The sequence below is a fragment of the Megalops cyprinoides genome, chromosome 1 (assembly GCF_013368585.1).
Source record: "Megalops cyprinoides isolate fMegCyp1 chromosome 1, fMegCyp1.pri, whole genome shotgun sequence".
Lineage (NCBI taxonomy): Eukaryota > Metazoa > Chordata > Actinopteri > Elopiformes > Megalopidae > Megalops > Megalops cyprinoides.
This window is the reverse complement of record NC_050583.1, coordinates 9,202,997-9,222,600: the sequence shown is the minus strand read 5'-3', so window position 1 is coordinate 9,222,600 and position 19,604 is coordinate 9,202,997. Positions and strand designations below refer to the sequence as shown.

At 47.7% G+C, this 19,604-nt stretch overlaps 1 protein-coding gene across 1 annotated transcript in view; it reads left to right on the top strand.

The window, feature by feature from the left end:
• The window catches only part of ttyh2 (tweety family member 2), a 74,194-nt gene extending 58,829 nt beyond the window's left edge, over positions 1-15,365 (top strand). Inside the window, exons 7-14 of the mRNA XM_036532303.1 lie at positions 5,210-5,279; positions 5,553-5,608; positions 7,256-7,348; positions 8,089-8,181; positions 8,884-9,026; positions 9,770-9,955; positions 12,325-12,403; positions 15,128-15,365. Coding sequence (XP_036388196.1) covers positions 5,210-5,279; positions 5,553-5,608; positions 7,256-7,348; positions 8,089-8,181; positions 8,884-9,026; positions 9,770-9,955; positions 12,325-12,403; positions 15,128-15,208 — 801 coding nt within the window. The 3' untranslated portion in view covers positions 15,209-15,365. The remainder of the gene's footprint in view (positions 1-5,209; positions 5,280-5,552; positions 5,609-7,255; positions 7,349-8,088; positions 8,182-8,883; positions 9,027-9,769; positions 9,956-12,324; positions 12,404-15,127) is intronic.
• The last annotated feature ends 4,239 nt before the right edge of the window (positions 15,366-19,604 follow it).

Genomic DNA, 19,604 nt, shown 5'->3' with positions numbered 1-19,604 from the left:
GTATGTTTCCTATTTTGTGCACGCGTGTGCATGCACGTGTGCACGAGGGTGTACACTTAGTGACAGCTTCCTATTAAGCACTAAAAAGTCTTACAGAAGTAGGATTTCTCCAGAGAGCTGAGCTACTGGCCTCTGCCAAAATCCTGCTGACCAGACGTTTGGCCATTTTCCTAATTGAGTCATTTGTGTGTGCGAGATTTCCTTTTTTTTTTTTTTTTCCAGCAACCAAATGCACACATCCTTTCATTAGTGTTCAGAGAGACGTTGAGACCCCCCCCCCCACACGCACACGCGCACGCACACACACACACACACACACTCACACACACCCACAACAGATTTCCTATTCATTTAGTGTCTCCATCAGGTCAAAGGTCAATGTAGTCAGCAGACAATCGCTCTCTAAGCGCATTACCATGATGGACCTGATCTCAAAGATCGGAAGTTCCCAGTAGTCACCGATTCACTCAGACTCTCAGGAGAAGAATAGAAAAGGGAACTGAAGTTCAGTGAGTTAAATATTCCGGGGGAAAAAAAGAAGATCAGCCACAGGGCAGGAAGTAATGAAGAACCCACAAGAGAGGGTCAGTGTGCCAGGGGCAGGGTAATGAAAGATGTGTGCTTTTTATTTTCTGTAAGACTCGATAAGTGCCTGTTTAGATGTAGGCGAATGGTCGGGCATCAGTATTTTAGAACAAATTGGAGCCATAACTCTGCAGTCTGTGTTACACTCTACAGACCCCTTCATATCTTCTTTGTCCTTTTACCCTGTTGTTCTGTCTATACCGTTTAAGGTGGACTGCTCTTGCTCATTCTGTCAGCAGGGGACGTCACTGTATCAAGATGAGCGGTCCCCCTTAATAGCACTGCTCTTTTTTTTTTTTTTTTTCATGCACATATTCCCCTGTTGGCAGCCCTGGCAGTAGGACCGTGTGAAAGATTTCCACCGGCTATTCGCCCAAGACAGGGGTGCATTCCCCGCTCTCATTGGCTACGTCATTGCTTATGCATGCGAAGAAACAGCTGTCCGCAAACCAATTACGCCGACCAGCCTGTGACCGGCCCACCTGGTGTGTAGCAGTCAGTGAAGCAGATTAGCAGACGCTGGCCATTGAGAGCGAGTGAGAGTGCTGGAGATACAAGCAGGGTTGATACAGACCCACAGGTAGACAGGTAGAGCAGGTGTGCCACTATTCTCTTTGCCTCCGTCTCTCTTCCTCTTTGTCTGTCTGTCTGTCTGTCCCTCCTTTCTACACTCCCTCTCCCTTCCCTTTCTCCCTCTATCCTATCCTCCTCTCTCATCACCTCCTTTTCTCCTCTGGATACAAGCGTCTGATAATTGACAATAATGTAACGTAACGTAATATAAAGCCATGGGCTCTGAGGTCCACGCCTGAGTTGTATACTGTTAAAACAGTGGCAGGACAGCAGTGTGGTGCCGTGGTAATGAGCAGGGCCCGTAACCTAAATGTGACCGGTTCGATCCGATCCCCCCCCCGGGGAGGCCGCTGCTCTTGCAGCCTTTGGCAAAAGATGCTTAACCCGGACCGCCTCAGTTACTATCCAGCTGTACAAATAAACAGCTTGTGAAAATGTAGCGTCAAGTATTCTCAAGACACTCGAGGGTGAAAGGATTGGTTACAGCGGCTTGTTCGCAGCTATTGAAATTATAGTGATCACAATGTAATATAACACTGAAAGGAGTGTATGAATGGCAATAATTACAAACAGTAGTTTCCTTTATGCAGAGTAATTTGCTTAATATCCCCCTCCTTGCTGTACGGCTGCAGTTGGGGGACAGCCTGTGGGTTGGGATATTTAGTCTACTGTTTTTTTTCACTATGACACCACATGAGAGAAAATTAGCAGAAAATAAGTGCTCTACTTACTCTGCCGCTGTGTGTAATTAAAGAAAATTAATCCTTACAGTGCATTTTGACAAGGCTTTTGTTGAAATCTCACGTTCGTTGTACACAAAGTGACTGGATATTTTTAATATAGCGTTCAAGAAAAGCATGTTTCGAAAGCATTTTAAAAAGCATTTTTATTGCAATTATGCTGTAATTAAATTACGCGTTGATATAAAACGGTTGCATTAAAACTCAAAGTGCAGATATTTGCGAGGCAGCTGGCTGCATTTCTGTTAAAATGTGTTCACTTTGACAGAGATGCAATTGCAGGGAAATCCATGAAAAAAAAATCTCGCCTGCATTGTGTCTATTAGCCCGAGTTTACAATCCTTCTTTCAGCAGAATAAAATTCCGCACATTGCTGCCACCTACTGCTGTGGAGAGTAAACTGCACCTCTTCAAAGGTGTCAATTATTTACCCCAGTAAGAAAAAAAGCCTCTTACAAATGATGGTTGCTAGTATTGATGAAACCAGTAAATTCTTCCCCTCCCTAAAACACCTACCCCTCTAATGGGACATTTTATCCCCCCCCCCCAGCCCCCCTAGTCACTACTCCTAGGCTTCCAGGCTTAATGAACCCATTAGCTGTCACCTATCAAAGCTGTTTACTTAGCGCCCTCACAGAAGCTCTACCTAAAAATAGACCAAATCCATTACAGCGGTATTTTTCTAGGTTTTTTGTTTTATTTTTTCACTGGATTCACCGCCTCTCAGATAAAAAGTGAGGAAAATAAACACAGGCTGTACCTGTGTAGGTAACAAGGCACATAAAACCATGACGAGACCTCTGTGATGTCGTCTTCTGGGAAGCTGGAGCGGTTGCTCAAGAGAGGGGGATTTTCCTTCTTTTTTTTTTTTTTTTACATTGCATTTACATTTTGTCACTTAGCAGATGCTGTTACCCAGAGCCGCATGCAAGCTGAGCAGCTACATTTAGCATCCAGTACATTCGCATTGGTGACACCAAGTAGACGTTCTTATTCAGAGTGACTTACAAGATGAGTACATACGGCACAATATAGCGTTTAAATTGTTGACGTCAAGTAGACGATCAGATCCAGTGCGTCTCCAGAAGAAGGCACGAAGAACAGTGAGCAAAATGACACGGAATATAACACAAACGTGCACACACGTGTCAAACGCACGAGGCTGAGACCACACTGCTATCACAATGACGGGAGTGTACCATTCCAGCACAATACCGACACATTCCCACGGCCTCCCTGGGTTAGTGGCACATAGTTAACGCAAAAAAATGGTAAGAAAGTGCTTTGTTTTCGCTTTTTGGCTTTTATTGTTTGTATGGATTGTTTTTTTTTTTTTTTGGGGGGGGGGGTAATGGGAAGGGAGACGTTAATGATGAGCAGTCACTGCGAAGATTCTCAGATCTGTAAATCATCTGGATGGCTCATTACACTCACTGAACCCAATATATCACCCATCTGCATTATACATTTTATATCAGTGAAATCTGCACAGCATCTGTGCAGTACTAACCCCCCCCACACCCCCACCCCAAAACAAAACCAAAAAAACACAATTGTGGTGGTAGCCTAGTTTAAAGTATCAGAGAGCAATGCATTGTGGGGGTTGGGGCACCTCAGCGAACAGGTCTGCTGGTTTTCTTTTCTCTATGACTCCTCCTTCAACATGACCGAACCAACATGTTTCTAATAATGTCAAAGAGATGACTGCTGAAACCCAATCAGATGGGGAATATTCAGAAAGCGCAGCCATTTATAAACATTCCGGAATCCTGCTGCAGCAGCGTTGTCCGTTAATTGGCCTGCTTAAACGAGAGGCCTCCTCGTTACCGAATGGGCGGAATTAGGCGGTAGCTATTGACCTGGTAAAGCCAATTAGGACTCAGGCCTGCATCGAGCGAAGGCCTGATTTTGAAATGCTCGGGAGTGACGGTGGGCGGGGTGAAATTAACAGTGCTAGCCCCTCATGTGAGCACCCGCTTTGAAAGTGGTTCAGATCAATGAAGCGGCCATCTGATAAGCTACCTGCCTTGTTTTCAAGCGGCAGGGTTTCCTGTCCTAGGGCTTTGAATGCCTATGTAACTGTGCCACAGGAGAGCTATAGTCTTAGTCAAAAGTTTGGACACACCTACTAATAGAAGGGTTTTTCTTAATTCTTACTATTTTCCACATTTTAGAATAATAGTAAAGACATCAAAACTATAACACAAATGGAGTTATGCAGTGGCCAAAAAAAAGCTAAACAAATCAAAACTCTCTTATATTTTAGATTCTGCAAAGTAGCCAAAAATATTTTTTTAAAAAACATATATATTTTTTTGGAAAGAAATTTAAGTGGAAGTCTTTAGATCAAAATGTCTTTGAATGTGCGTGCCCCGTTATCTTAATTCAGGCGTATCCAAAGTTTTGACTGGAACTGTATAGCAGGTTATTCTTTAAGTCCGGAGGACCAGAGCTGACAGAAATGAGAATAAGCCATGACCGCGCCCACAGCATGGACCTGTGCAGTATCCCGCGTACCGCTAATCCTCGTGGTCCTGAGTTCTGCAGCGTTCGCCCGCAGCGATTTGTAAAGCTGTTGTTTTTTTATTTCCGGCTCGCCGGGTTGATTCGTGCGTTCGGCGGGCCGGCTCTGAGTGGAATTCTGATCTGCCCTTTTCAGACGTCCGCACGCGATTCCCGCCACTGCGTGGCCTGGAGGAGGAGGAGGAACCCATTTTTAATTTTTTTTTTTTTTTTTTTATGGGAGTAAAAGCAGGAAGTGATTACTCACTGGTGTGGGCTTCAGGCCTGAGTCGGGACGGGGGCGCAGGAAGAGTGCTTGACCGATTTTGGAGCTCCTTTGTTCTCGTGGCAGCCTTCAGTGAGCGGGGGGAGGGGGTTATCATTGTGTCCGTACAGATTTTGGAGGATACCTCAGTATTTAACGGACTGCAAGGAGAGCCAAAAGGAGACGAACTGAAAAGCAGGCCACATGATCTTATCTGGAAGCAAATTAAAAAGCACTTAATTTCACTGACCGCAGTGTGTCCTGCACTGTCTCCAGGGTGCACTTCAAAGCTGCGACATGTTGAGTTGCAGCGATGTCATTTGGTGGATAATTTAGTATTGGTTTTAATTTTAATTTGCATTTTTTTTAACTGAAGGTAAGGAGTCTCTTTACTTTCACCTGACAAGCACAGTTCCTCTGTACTAACCACACAAGCTCTTCACACTGTGAGGATCAGGAGCGGATACTGAAAAGACAAAATGGAGTGCATTTTTGTACTGTGTGGGTGCGTCTGTGTGTGTTAATATCTTGCTCTTTTCTCCAGGGCACCAGCGATTTCTGTGTGGCCCCAGACAAGTTCCTCATGAACCAGACCAAGGACTTCATTAGCTCTGGTGAGTGATGCGTTCCCCCCCCCCAGGCCAGGGGGTACCACCCCCCCCCCCCACCCCCCACCCCCCACCCCCCTGCATGTGTACACCTCATTAGGAGTAAATCAAATTATCTGTTTCATTTTTTGTCTCAGTGTCGTTTTAATGAATGTAGGCATAATTACGGCTGCTTATCGCACTCGAGGATTAGGGCCTAATCGTGTGAACAGAATGAATGTGGTTCAGCCCCCCCAGCAGACCTGTCCCACTCTCTCTCTCTTCCTCCCACTTTTACAGATATTGTGCACTACTACCTGTACTGCAGCCAGAGTCTACCCAACCCCTTCCAGCAGGTATGGCACACCCCACAGAGCGCTCTCTCTCTCTCTCTGTCTCCACCTTAGTCTTACTCGCTCTTTCCCTCTCTGTCTCCTTTCTCCCTCTTCTTTTCACCCACTGTCATTCTCTCTCTCCCTCGCACGATCTACATCTCCCTCTCACGATCTACATCTCTCTCTCTCTTTTCCCTCTCTCTCTCTGTCTCTGCATTTCCCTCCTTCTGTTTCCGTCTCTCTCTCTCCTTTCTCTCTCTCTCTCTCTCTCCGTTTCTCTCCCTTTCTCCCTTTCGCTTTCTCTCTCCCCCGTCTCCCTCTCTCTCTCACTGTCCCTCTCTATTTGTCTCTGCTTCTGTTTCCTTCTACCTCTCTCTCTCTCCCTCTCCCTCTCTCTCTCCCTTTCTCTCTCCCACTCCCACTCCCACTCCCACTCCCTGTCTCCCTCTCTCTCTTTCCCCATCTCTGTCTTTCTGTCCTTCTGTCTGTCTCTGCTTCTTTTTCCCTCTCCCTCCTCCTCTCCCTCTCTCTCTCTCTCTCTCTCTCTCTCTCTCTCTCTCCCTCTCCCACTCTCTCTCCCTCTCCCACTCTCTCCCGCTCCCTCTCCCTCTCTCTCTCTCTCTCCCTCTCCCTCTGTCTCAGAGCAGGGTTTTTAGGTCAGGCTGGAGAGGAAGTAAAAACACAGCAGTCCTCTTTTCGCAGCGGTGCTCAGATCCCATTATGCTGCACACGCAGACATGCCCCACAGGATGGAAACAGCAGAACCGATGTGCAGCCAGGCACTGACCCACCCGCCCGATAACAGCATCCCGTCTCCTGTGCCGCCACCCCTCCCAGCCTGCACCCGCCCCCCCTCCACTCACACCCCAGAGTGCACCCCTACGCCTCCCTTCCCGCTGATACCCAGGGGGGCACCCCTCCATATGCGCATCTCGTCCCCGTAACGTACCTCCCCAAACCCTCAGGACCCACCCTGCAGCTTTCGGCTCACAGCAGGCCCCCCTGCTTCAGGGAATGACCTGTGATGATCAGACACCCTCGTCTGACCTCCCCCATCCCCACCAATAATGGCGCTCTGCCCTTAACCCCACCTCCGCTAGCTCCCTGCCTTTCACTCTCCCTCTCCTCTCCAGGACAAAAGCCTCCCTTTCTCCAATCTATCGGTGCACGCTCTTCTTTCTCGCCCCTGAGCAGGTCCTCTTTCAGGGCTGGTGCCGTTATCAAATTAAGAAATTAAAATCTTTGATCAAAGAGGATTGGGTCCGTCAGCCGTCTACGGATAATTGCCTTCGTCTAGCTGCAATCGAAAAAAAAGAGTGCCTGTGGGTGTTCTAAGTCTTCTAAATTATACGGGGGAGTTTTTTTGTTTTTTTTTCTGGTACCGTTTTAAATTTAAAAGATGTTAGAGGATTTGCTCTCGTGAGGATGTCATTTTTGCGGTCCGCATCGCTCCCCTGATCTCCGGGCCTGAGTGCGGCGCGGCTGAGTGGCTGTGTGCGGGGAATGAGATTAAAGTTTCGCGCGGGGGGTGTCACTCAGGGTTCAGAGCAGGTTTTTCAGAATGGGTCTGGTGGTGCCCTCTGGTGTTGGCAAAGCAGAATTGCATGCATCTGCCCCCCTCTCCGATTGTGAGCGGGATACCTACGCCTCTTTCTTTTTTTTTTGTAGTCGCTGACCATCTTCCAGAGGTCCCTGACCACCATGCAGCTGCAGATACAGGGTCTGCTGCAGTTTGCTGTGCCTCTCTTCCCCACTGCTGAGGTAGGGTAGGACTGGGACTGACGTTCTCAGGTCAGCTCAAACTCTACAGTCAAAACGCAGCCGTTTTTCCCCCGTGATCAGGCTATCTGGAACTGTTTTGCCCTGGCTAAGATCTGGCTGGGTGATGTCTGATGCAAGGGTCAAAATTATGATGGAATTATAATCGAGGTCTTTAGTCAGCCAGTCCTCGTGGAATGTCTCGTCTCGCATCAGAGGTTACATCAGAGGGCAGCGGTGTAGCGTACTGTTTAAGGAGCGGGACTCCTAACCAAAACGTTGTTGGTTCAATTCCCCATGGGGGCACTGCTGCTGTACCCTTGGGCAAGGTACTTAAATCCACAACTGCCTCAGTAAATATCCTGCTGTATAAATGTGTATGAAGACATCTTAATAGGGGCACAGGGATGTTAGAGAGTTGCTGGAGCTAAACACCTGCAGTGGCCCAGCTTTGTAGTTCATATGTTGATCACGTAGGTGAGTGAGTAAAAGTAGAACAGTGGAACTCACCAGCCATATAGATAGTGAATATTGTAATATTTTCCATCATCCACTTGTATGTTATCTCTTAAGTGAAAGACGTTTAGTACACTCCAGAGAGAGTCGGGTTCTTCTGCCCCACAGCATCACTGAGTGGAAGTTCCAGTCTCCACCCTCCTGTTCTTAGCCCCTCCGTGTGTGTGTGTGTGTGTGTGTGTGTGTGTGTGTGCGTGTGTGTGTGTGTGCGCGTGTGTATTCTGCAGAGGGACCTGCTGAGCATCCAGAACCTGCTGAACTCGTCTGAGGCCAGCCTACACCAGCTGACCGCCCTGCTGGACTGCCGCGGCCTGCACAAGGTACCGTCGCCCCTCCTGCCCAATCCGGCTGGAGCAGCGTGCTGAGCACCTCTCCCTCTTTAGCCCCTCTCAGCTTAAAGTGAGGCTGTGTGGTTACCACAGAAACTGAGGTCAAAGCCCCGTGGTTGGAATTCTGACAGTGATGTAATTATCAACCATTTTTCTGTTGGAGGGACTGATAAATCATGTGTGTGTGTGTATGTGTATGTGTGTGTACATTGATCTTTGTGTGTGTCTGTGTCTGTGTGCGTGTGTGTGTGTGTATTGGTGTGCATGCGTGTGTGTGTGTGTCTGTGTGTTGGTGTGCGTGCGTGTGTGCGTGTCTGTGTGTTGGTGTGCGTGTGTGCGTGCGTGTCTGTGTGTTGGTGTGCGTGCGTGTCTGTGTGTTGGTGTGCGTGCGTGTCTGTGTGTTGGTGTGCGTGTGTGTGTGTCTGTGTGTTGGTGTGCGTGTGTGTGTGTCTGTGTGTTGGTGTGCGTGCGTGTCTGTGTGTTGGTGTGCGTGCGTGTCTGTGTGTTGGTGTGCGTGTGTGTGTGTCTGTGTGTTGGTGTGCATGCGTGTGTGCGTGTCTGTGTGTTGGTGTGCGTGTGTGCGTGCGTGTCTGTGTGTTGGTGTGCGTGCGTGCGTGCGTGTCTGTGTATTGCTGTGCATGCTTGCGTGCGTGCGTGCGTGGCGTGTACGCCGTGTCTCTCGGGGCTCTGCAGGACTACCTGGACGCGCTGATCGGCGTGTGCTACGACGGGGTGGAGGGGCTGCTGTACCTCTGCCTCTTCTCCCTGCTGGCCGCTTGTGCCTTCTGCGCCATGCTGTGCGCCATCCCCCGCGCCTGGAGACACATCGCCAGCCGGTGAGACCCGCGCTCTCACACCTGCGCCAGGGCACAGGGACGGGGGCATGACAAAGCATGGACATTACATCACATCACTGTCATCTAGCAGACCCCCTTATCCAGAGCAACAGGTTACAGTTTTACCAATGTATACGGCTGCATATTTACAGAGGCAATTTTGAGTTTAGTACTTTGCAATTACAGAACGTTATTGTCATTTAGCAGACGTTCTTATCCAAAGCAGCTTATATAGGTTACAGTTTTTACATGTTATCCATTTTACTGAACTGGATATTGACTGAGAGAATTCTGTGTTAAGTACCTTGCCCAAGGATACAGCAGCAGTGCCCCAGCTGGGAACTGATCCAGCAACCTTTTGGTTATGAAACTTGCTCTTTACCACCATGTTACACTGCCACCCAATAAGAAAAGGATAGGGTGATGAGAGAGGGGGTAGGGGGAGGGAGTGTAGAAGGGAAGGAGAGAGAAAGGTATACAGGAACTGAGACCGAGGCAAATAGAATGGTGGGGCAGCTGCAGACCTGCCTACCTGTGGGTCTGTATCAGGCCCAGTGTCTTGTACCTGCATTCAGGCGCATGCGCAGTAACCTGTCAGCATCAGAATCAGAATCAGGCTTTATTGGCCTAGCATGCTTTTACACATACAAGGAATTTGACCTCGGGTTCCAGCGTCTCTTGTGGTGCTTTCATACAACAAGGTGACAACAACAAATACCAAACGAACCCCACCTGTTCCCCAGGGACCAGGACTACGACGACATCGACGAGGAGGACCCCTTCAACCCCCAGGCGCGGCGCATCGCGGCCCACAACCCCAGCAGGGGTAACATGCACAGCTTCTGCAGCTACAGCAGCAGCCTGGGCAGCCAGAGCAGCCTGCACCCGCCCGCGCAGGCTGTCTCCAACGCCCCCGTCTCCGAGTACATGTGAGCATCCCTGGCCCCCCCCGCCGCCTCGCTGCCTCTGTCTGTGCGTCATGTGACTGCTCCGCTTCCTCTGTGCATCATGTGACTGCTCCGCTTCCTCTCTGTCATGTGACTGCTCCGCTTCCTCTGCCTGTGTGTCATGTGACTGCTCCGCTTCCTCTCTGTCATGTGACTGCTCCGCTTCCTCTCTGTCATGTGACTGCTCCGCTTCCTCTCTGTCATGTGACTGCTCCGCTTCCTCTGTCTGTGCGACATGTGACTGCTCCGCTTCCTCTGTGCGCCATGTGACTGCTCCGCTTCCTCCGTCTGTGCGTCATGTGACTTCTCCACTTCCTCTGTCTGTGCGCTATATGACTGCTCCACTTCCTCTGTCTGTGCGCCATGTGACTGCTCCACTTCCTCTCTGTGTGTCATGTGACTGCTCCGCTTCCTCTGTCTGTGTGCCATGTGACTGCTCTGCTTCCTCTGTGTGTCATGTGACTGCTCCACTTCCTCTCTGTGTGTCATGTGACTGCTCCACTTCCTCTGTGCGTCATGTGACTGCTCCGCTTCCTCTGTCTGTGCGTCATGTGACTGCTCCGCTTCCTCTGTGTGTCATGTGACTGCTCCGCTTCCTCTGTCTGTGCGCCATGTGACTGCTCCACTTCCTCTGTGCATCATGTGACTGCTCCACTTCCTCTGTCTGTGCGCTATATGACTGCTCCACTTCCTCTGTCTGTGCGTCATGTGACTGCTCCACTTCCTCTCTGTGTGTCATGTGACTGCTCTGCTTCCTCTGTGTGTCATGTGACTGCTCCGCTTCCTCTGTCTGTGCGCCATGTGACTGCTCCACTTCCTCTGTGCGTCATGTGACTGCTCCGCTTCCTCTGTCTGTGCGTCATGTGACTGCTCCGCTTCCTCTGTCTGTGCGTCATGTGACTTCTCCACTTCCTCTGTCTGTGCGCTATATGACTGCTCCACTTCCTCTGTCTGTGCGCCATGTGACTGCTCCGCTTCCTCTGTCTGTGCGCCATGTGACTGCTCCACTTCCTCTCTGTGTGTCACATGACTGCTCCACTTCCTCTCTGTGTGTCATGTGACTGCTCCACTTCCTCTCTGTGTGTCACATGACTGCTCCACTTCCTTTCTGAGTGTCATATAACTTCCATATTTCCCCTATGTTATGTGACTGCCTGACTTTCTCTGAGCGTCATGTGACCACTCCATTTCCTCTCTGAGCGTCATGTGACGGCTCCATTTGCCCTCAGAGTATCACGTGACGGCTCTACTTCCCCTTGTCATTACCCTATCCGTGCCTGCTGCCCGATCCGTTCTGCACACGCGCGTGCTTGCACACTCGGAAACACAACGTATTCCTGCCCGATTTGTACCACGCACGTGTGAACATTTTACGGCGTTGAAACACTTGACGGCCGCCAGCGAGTTTACGTAACCAGAAACAACTGGCAGTTCACAGTGAGAGTCTGTGTTAAAGATATTTCATGCTTGTTATTGACGATCTGAAACCGCTTCGCGTTGTCTGCGCAGTACCACTTTTTTTGTGACATGGCCGATATCAGCCAACATAAAAGCACAGATAGATTGCACGGCTGCTCTTGTATTATCAGCGATTGATTGTGAAAAGATGTTTTACTAAAATTACGTTGTGATCAGTACAGAAATAAAAGGAAAACGATGACACAAGGTCGCTGCAAGGATCATTTTTCGTTTGTCCATGTCACATCACACACTGCCGTTTAGGCCACCTGCCTTTATCAGACATATTTGTTGTACAGCATACACATACAGCTAATTTGACCACCAATACCAACCGATACCGACTCCTGCTGAGAATTAAAGCGATGTAAAAAAAAATCCCGCATGCGTGGAACGGATCGGGCAGTGTCGTAAAGGAGGTTAGATTCAGCACACGCGCTGATTTTTGCGCATGTGCAGAACGGATCGGGCAGCAGGCACAGATCGGGCAGCGACACCCCTCGCTTGACTTCGTTGAAGTCGTTTGACTTCTCCACTTCCTCCATTTGTTTGATGTGACTTCAGCTCTTATCTTCTCCATGTCTTGTCTGGTCATGTGTGTGCACCTAATCCCCTCTCCCTCATGTGAGAGATTATACGCGCTCTGACTCCCTAAGCTTCCCTGCAGTTCACATGAGTATCGGATCAAAGCACAGCTATGAAAGATGGAGCTATACACGTGCACTTGGATTTAAGTTAAGTTGACTGTGTGTGTGTGTCCGTGTGTGTGTGTGTGTGTGTCTGTACTATATACACAGGTCTTGCTGGATAGTGGGTCTGAAAAGGACAAGAAGCACTGTGAAACCTGATTAACTCTCTCTCTCTCTCTCTCTCTCTCTCTCTCTCTCTCTCAGGAACCAGTCAGTTCTCTTTGGGGGGAACCCTCGGTATGAGAACGTGCCGCTCATCGGGAGAGGCTCGCCACCACCCTCGGTGCGTTGGGCCCCAGAGGCCAAGTCCTTCTTGTGATGACACTGTGACCCCAGCCGCCGCCGCAGCGGTCATCGCAGTCAGAGAGGCCTAAACTGATTTAAAGCGACACCACTGTTTCAGTCTTTTTCACCGTCCGCTTTGAGTAAAGTGGATTTTACACAGCAGAACATCCCAGTTTTATACCACAAAAGACAAATGCCCCTCCTCCTTTCACTCAGTTTGCTGTCTGGAAGAGACTAGGCTGCCCCCTGCTGTTCACAGACAGTAGTGCACTGTGTTTCCCGGGGCCAGTGTTCACTAATGCATGACCTTCCTTTGAACTGTAGCATCCTCCTGTCCTCGGGTCCTTTTTCTCTGATTACTGCTGTTGTTTCTACTTCACGCATTCAGGCCCCGGCTGTCAGAATTCCCGTGTTACTTAAGCACACAAAAATAAAACATTCCCGCTCCGAGCTCGACTCGATTTTTAAACGAGATAGAAAACAGAAAGTTCGCTTGTGCCTTCGCTCGTACGCGTGACAATGTCCTGGGGGGCCTGGAAGAAATGGCGAGAGATAGAGGAGGAACAGAAGAACAGCTGCCGGTTTAATCCACGGCCAAGATGGCCGCCCAGTAGAAAGACCTCATTAGGCCTCATTTTAGCAGGGACTGCTTGACAAGAGAGGTACTGTCCGTACTCATGTTTAATTTAGTCATCCCTCCCCCAAAGGACTGCCATGGTTATCCCCCCCACCTCCTCACACACGTGGACAAGGCGACCCCACAGATTAAATTTTTAATCAAGGCAAGGCTTTGTTGCGGTTGGCCAGGCCTGACGGAGTTTTAGCAGGGTGAAGAATCGTGCTATCACACTCTTATCTGAGTTTGTTCAAATTCGTCTCGTTCCTGCAGGCCAATCTTTTTCATTATCATTTGTGGGATTTACGGTTGGAATTACAGTGCAGTCATGCTCCAGATTTACTTTGTTATTGTTAGGTGACAAGATTAAAAAATAAGGCAAAAAAATAAAGGATATTTGGACCAGCATTTGTTTTGTTCTGTCACCTGACACAAATTTAGCGCCTTAAACGCAAGGTGGTATCTGTGTCACTCTCTATCTCATTTTCAAAAAGTAATTCACATTCTGTAATCTGCGAAACTGCTTGTTCAGGTAGCCAAGAGATGTGTTCTCTGGAGCTGACGTACGCAGCGGTATCAAGAAAAATGACCTGAAATTTCTTCAGCAAGCAAAATAAAACATAAAGCAAAATCTTTAACAAGCAAAAAGAGTTTTTCCTTATTTTCATTTCTTACTTGACATATTTTCAGAATATATTTGAGACTTCTACTATAAAGGATACTTTCATATTAGATATTGCCTTTTTCAAATTAGTCAAGAATATATCCAGATGATGTTTTGATGTTTTTTCAAATGTGCTGTTATGCATGGAGTTTTAGCATCTGTTTAACCGCCAGGTGTGAGAAGACTGGTCTCACCTCCTGTAGTGAAGGAGAATTGGTGCTCTTTCTGCTGTTCTCCCTTTCTCTTTTCTTTTTTTGCTCTTGTTCTCGAGGGAATACTCAATGCTTTCTCTCCTTTCCTGCCAGGCTGCAGCCCCCCCCCCCCCCCCCCAAAAAAAAAAACTTCAGTCTCTTGCCAAAGCTGCTTGATATCTTTCAGCTAATAGCTTCTTTTATTTTTTTTTTTTGTTTGTTTGTATGTTTGTGTGTACGTTTCTTCTTCTTTTTTTATTATTATTCTTTTCCTCTTATCAACTTTTTTTGGAGCTATACTCTCAGCCATTTAGAACCCGAGTAAGTTTTTGCCTCTTTTTCTCTGGATTTCTTTGTGCCAACCTTTGCTTTTCCGCATCCTCCATTAAGTCATAAAACTCCCTCCATTTTCTCACTCCCCTCTCTGGTCACCTCCATCCTGTTGTTTTTTGGACACTCTTGCCACATCGTCCTGTCCCATCATGCCTCTCTGCCTCAGCTCCTGTCTCTGCATGGTTTACACTCAGTCTCTGATTGCGTTGGGTCGATTCGCCAATATGGTATTTTTTAATATTAATTGCGTTGAATACATTCATTGAAGTACAATGCAGGTTGTACCATGTGTGGTTGGTTGGGTGGGTGGAGGGGGGGGGCTATACCTTTGCATCAGTTTTCCTGGGAAATGTGTTAAGATGGCGTCACTGACCTCCTGACACTGGCTGGCTTCCATGTGCATGACGTGGTCTCCCTCTGGGGCGTAATTCTATAGTTCTAACCTCCATGTGATGTTTGCAGTGAGGTCCCAGCAAACTCTCCATGCGTTATGCTATAGAATTCAAGATCTGTGATGTTCTGTCTCACCCCCACCCCCTCCTCCCTGGTGTGAGATTTGGGTTGTTAGCAGGGGTTGGTGTTATGTCACTGTTTTCAGGGCACCCTGCGCTGTCCACGCCCCTGATCGGGTCATAATGTTCCCACGGGTTGCTTCAGTTGGTATAGGCATACTGCCCCCCATTCCCCCGCCCCCTGTTCCCTGTCTGTCTGTGAGTGTTGGGTAGGACTCTGTTTTTAGAGAACAGACCCCCCCCCTCTCTGTCCCCTTTATCCTACCAGATTCCCCCTCATTCGTAAGTTTGAAAATGTGGTGTTCTCCGGGTGATGTTGCAGGGCGGGGCGGGCGGGGTCGGGCTGTGGGTGTGCTGTTAGTGACTGTGTCCTTTTTCCCCTCCCTCTCTCTCTCTTCCTCCACAGTACTCCCCCAGCATGAGGGCCACCTACCTGTCAATGACTGACGACCAGATCAGGCACTTCGGGAACGATTTCCAGGCATAAACTTCCTCTTCCTCCTCTTCCTCCTCCCCACCTTCCCCCCCGTCCCAGATGGTGTAGACACGCGAACCCGCCCACTGCGTGTGACACCGTGGGCTGCCGTCGTCGTCGCGGAGACCGCGCCGGCCAACCTCCCTCACCCTGGTCATTCCCCCCCCACCCACCCAACCCCCCCCCCAAAACTTTGACCTCGGGGAGGCATCTGCACGGTTACCCAGACGACACACTCCCGAGCACAGTGTACAGTTCGCTCCTTAAGCACATCTGCTTCCATACTCCCCCTACACGCCCTCAAAGGGGACGAGGCCTACCACTGATTAATAATGTCAGACCTCACAACATCCATCTATCCACAGAGTCAAAATGGCCATTAACACTATGACAGCCACAGCACATTGTAAATAAACCCGTTCATGTTGTTTAAGGGTTAACAAACATCATAATAGTCCACAGCTGTAACCATTCGTCTTAACAGATTAGATTAAAGTTTAGGCCTTCCTGACTACAGTGCTCAGGAGGTTTTTTTTTTTTTTTTTTTCGTTTTTTCACCTTGCGGACAGGTGACTGAGGTGGTACATCAACTTAATTGAATGAAGTATTGTTTTGCCCAATTGTATTAGCTGGCATTTAATTGTGGCCATTACATCACATAATTCAACTTTCTAAATTTGTCATGAACATTGAGGCTTTGAGCCATTTCTATGGCCTTTTTAGTGGCATATACAGTAAAGTGAAACAGTAAAGCATTTTCTAATCTTTTTGACAATAGCTCCTCCTTTATGTCATGGAAATGTTTGGTTCGTGATGGTATATTAAGTATAACAATAATAAATTTAAAAAAACTGACCTACCTTCTATGGCTTTTTAAAAGTAACTTATCAGATACTGGAGATTTATGGTGTGTTTTGAAGTGAAACTTCTTTCAATGCAGCTCTTAAAAACGAATACTACAGGAGCATGTTCCTTGTGCCTCTATGCCTTTACCTTCTGTTTCTCTGTCAAACTAACTAGCTATGTGACTGTTAGAGTTTTACAATCCTTATCTGTCTGTATCCAAAGGTTCTTCTGACTGTTGGTGGTTTGTTTGTGTCTCTGTAGAGTTCAGTAGAGAAAGGAAAGTGACGTTCTTGAGCTTCGTTGTCCGGTGAGGGCATTTTTTAACACGGCCACCTAGTGGTTGGGAGGAGCAAGCCGGAAGCTGATTAGCACAGCGCAAGAGCTGCAGGAGAAAGCAGGTGAATACCATAGCACAAGTAATCCACAGTTTCTTCACGAGGACATGCGTGTGTAAGCATGGTGCGTGTTGCACTTTTTTTCTGTCTTTGCTGAAAATCCAACCCATAAACGCTGCCATGGCATCAGCCGGTGAAGAACCGGAACGCCTTCCAACGCCACGTCCTACTTCTTGTCCTTAAAGAGTCTTGGCTTGAACCTGAAGCGCCTCCTCATCTGGCCCCCAACCCCCCCCACCTCAGCTCCAGTACCCATTCACATGTACAGTCTTTTTCGTGATCACATCCGAGAAACTCTAAAGCACAACTCAAAAACACTGACGGCCGTGTGCAGAAAGCAAGCCGTTCAGCTGTCCAAGAAGTCTTCCAAACCTCGATCCACATCAGGCCACTGTCTTCCACGGCAACATGTACCCTCAAGTTCCCGTCGTCCACTCCGCACATGCGCGCACACACACACACCGACACACAAACACACACGCAAATGAATCATTTCCTGCGGTTACCAACACAGAAATTCTCCTTGGAGGCACCATGGTGCAGATGCATTTTTAAACACAGCCAGAGGACTCACCTGCAGATGTTTTATTTACTGAACATTTTTCAGCTCGGAGCACTTAGTACTGAACATTCTCTCTCTGCCATTGTAAAAGCTAAAAGTGTTCTGATTCGCTGGCTCATGAATATTAATGAAGGGGCCTGGTCAAAGAAGACAGAAGAATGCCATGGACAGCACTAAAGCCTGTTGTGTTTTTAAAAAATAAAAAACCTGTTTGCAATAGGAGCCTCCCAGATGGAGACTTAAGGAGGAAAGAGGAAAGTCAGAGCTGAATGTCAGTTTAGTTAATAAAATGTCTGTGATTCCCCTCCCTGGAACATCATCTGTCAAATTTGAGTGTTAAGGGTGTGTGCTGCCGGGACAACACTAGTCACCCACAGACTCAGGGGTGTGCTGTATGCCCCAGAACCTTACACTAAGCCACCCTCCTGTCCATCTTTAAAAAAAGAAAAAAAAAATCTGTACAAAGTCCTGTGCACAGTGTCAGTATTCTCTCATGTTAATCAAATGGACATCTCTGAAGTGCAGTTTTCTCACATCCGTTTCAGAAGCTGAATGATCCCTTTCATTGTCTTAGATTGACTTGATTTATGTATATAAATTGTATATTAATAATAATTTTGTTTTTCAGTTTTTGTTTTGTCTTCTGTTTTTTTTGTTTGTTTTCCGATATGCCAGGAGTGGTTGGACGTCAGTACTGCTTAAAAGAGTACAGGCTGAAGACTGACGATCAATCACTTTTTTTTTTTTTTTTTTGATCATCGGATCTGGGGTCCTTAAAAGCGTGTGTATGTTCACTTTGGCCAGGGTCTTGGGTCCCCAGTGAATGTGGCTTTTTTGTTACGTTTTGGATTCTCTGTTGGTTTTTTGTTTGAGGTGTTTTTTTTTTTTTTTGTTCAGAGGACAGTATCGAATCTCATCATGTGATTTGAATGAAGCACCAATACACAGCTTGTGTGTGGGCGCTACTTCCTGTACAATGCCATTTTGCTAATTCTGACATACGATGGAAATTTGTCCTTCTGTTGCTACTGGAAAGACTGTCGTAAGAGCAATTTCCCCCCCATGGGACCACTAATATTACTAATGTCTTCCATTGGAAAAAGAAATGTGCCATCACCCCCTCATATCTGATCAAAAACCTGTTTTCATAGTCTGATTAATGGTTGATTCTGTCTCTTTTTTTTTCATTAGTTTGGTTTCTCAGTGCATGTAAAGTGGATTCATCGTAGCACTGCCTACAGCCGTTGAGAATGGTGCTTGGTTTCTATGTATAATACTGTACCCCTACAGGAGGGGGATGAACAAGCATAGTAAATTACTTTTAAATAGGAATCCTCTGTGTGTGCGTGATGCTGTTTTGTACTGGCCTTCTTACTGTTTTTTTTTCCTTTGTTGTGGAAGAAAACCTTCCTCTTGAATGGTTTACAGAACAACAGAAAGAGCCTCGTGAAACAACACACAAGCAGGTGCAACATGCCATCAGTAGAGTCACCTGGAAGGCACCACAGAGACATCAAACTAACCCAAACTGGTATAAATAGCTCCAGGGTAGCTCATAATCATATTTAATTATACGCTTCTGGTACAGTTAAATAAATGGCAGACAAATGTGAAAAGGCACTAGTTCAACTGGAAGGTTGGGGCAGGTCTGAGAAGGTAAGCCCCAGGTGCAGTGAGCCCTCACAGGGCAGCTGCACATGGTTAATTGCTTCTGTCCGGATGCAACAACAGCGCTTTGGCAAATTCCTTTCTGATTGGTGTAGGAAGGTCATTCCACCACTAGGGGGCCAAGGCTGAGAATGAGCAAATCCCTTGAAGCGGAAGGACAGGAAAATGAGCAGCGGTGGAGGAGTGCAGGGTAGGAGTTGGCCTATAAATAATTACTGAGAGGAGAGACTGAGAGTAAGAGGGGGTGGGGTGTTTTGCAGTTGAGGGCCCGGTGTGAAGCACCCACAACCTGACACTGGCAGTAAATCAAGGTAGAGAGAGTTCTGGATTATTGGGAGGAGCTGAGCGAACGTGCAGTTTTCTAACATTTACATTACATTTATTCATTTGGCAGACGCTTTTATCCAAAGCGACTTACATAGGTTACAGTTCTTTACAATGCTATCCATTTATACAGCTGGATATTTACTGAGGCAATTGCAGGTTAAGTACCTTGCCCAAGGGTACAGCAGCAGTGTCCCAGCGGGGATTGAACCGGCAACCTTTTGGTTACGAGTCCTGCTTCTTAACCACTATGCTACACTGCCGCCCCATGACAGAATGTGGCTTTGTTTTCCAGCGTGGCCCCAAGGTGCTGGGTGATCAGGGTTACGCTGTCCAGGGAGGACAGTGGGGTCCAGGGATGGCGATGAACCGGCCAGGAGTTAAACGCATGACTTCGAGGTTAAGATTCAAGTGACAGGTGTAAACCCGGAAATTAACTTCTAACAGACGTGTCAAGATTTTTTTTCCCAGCACACCTTTGTGTTAGGAAGGAAAAAGGAAGAAATATTTAACTGTCAAAATATGTACAGTACTATTTTAAAACGTGGACATGTCATCCTGTCACCACACATGCATCTAACAGTACATCTTCTGAAGCTCTAGGATAGATTGG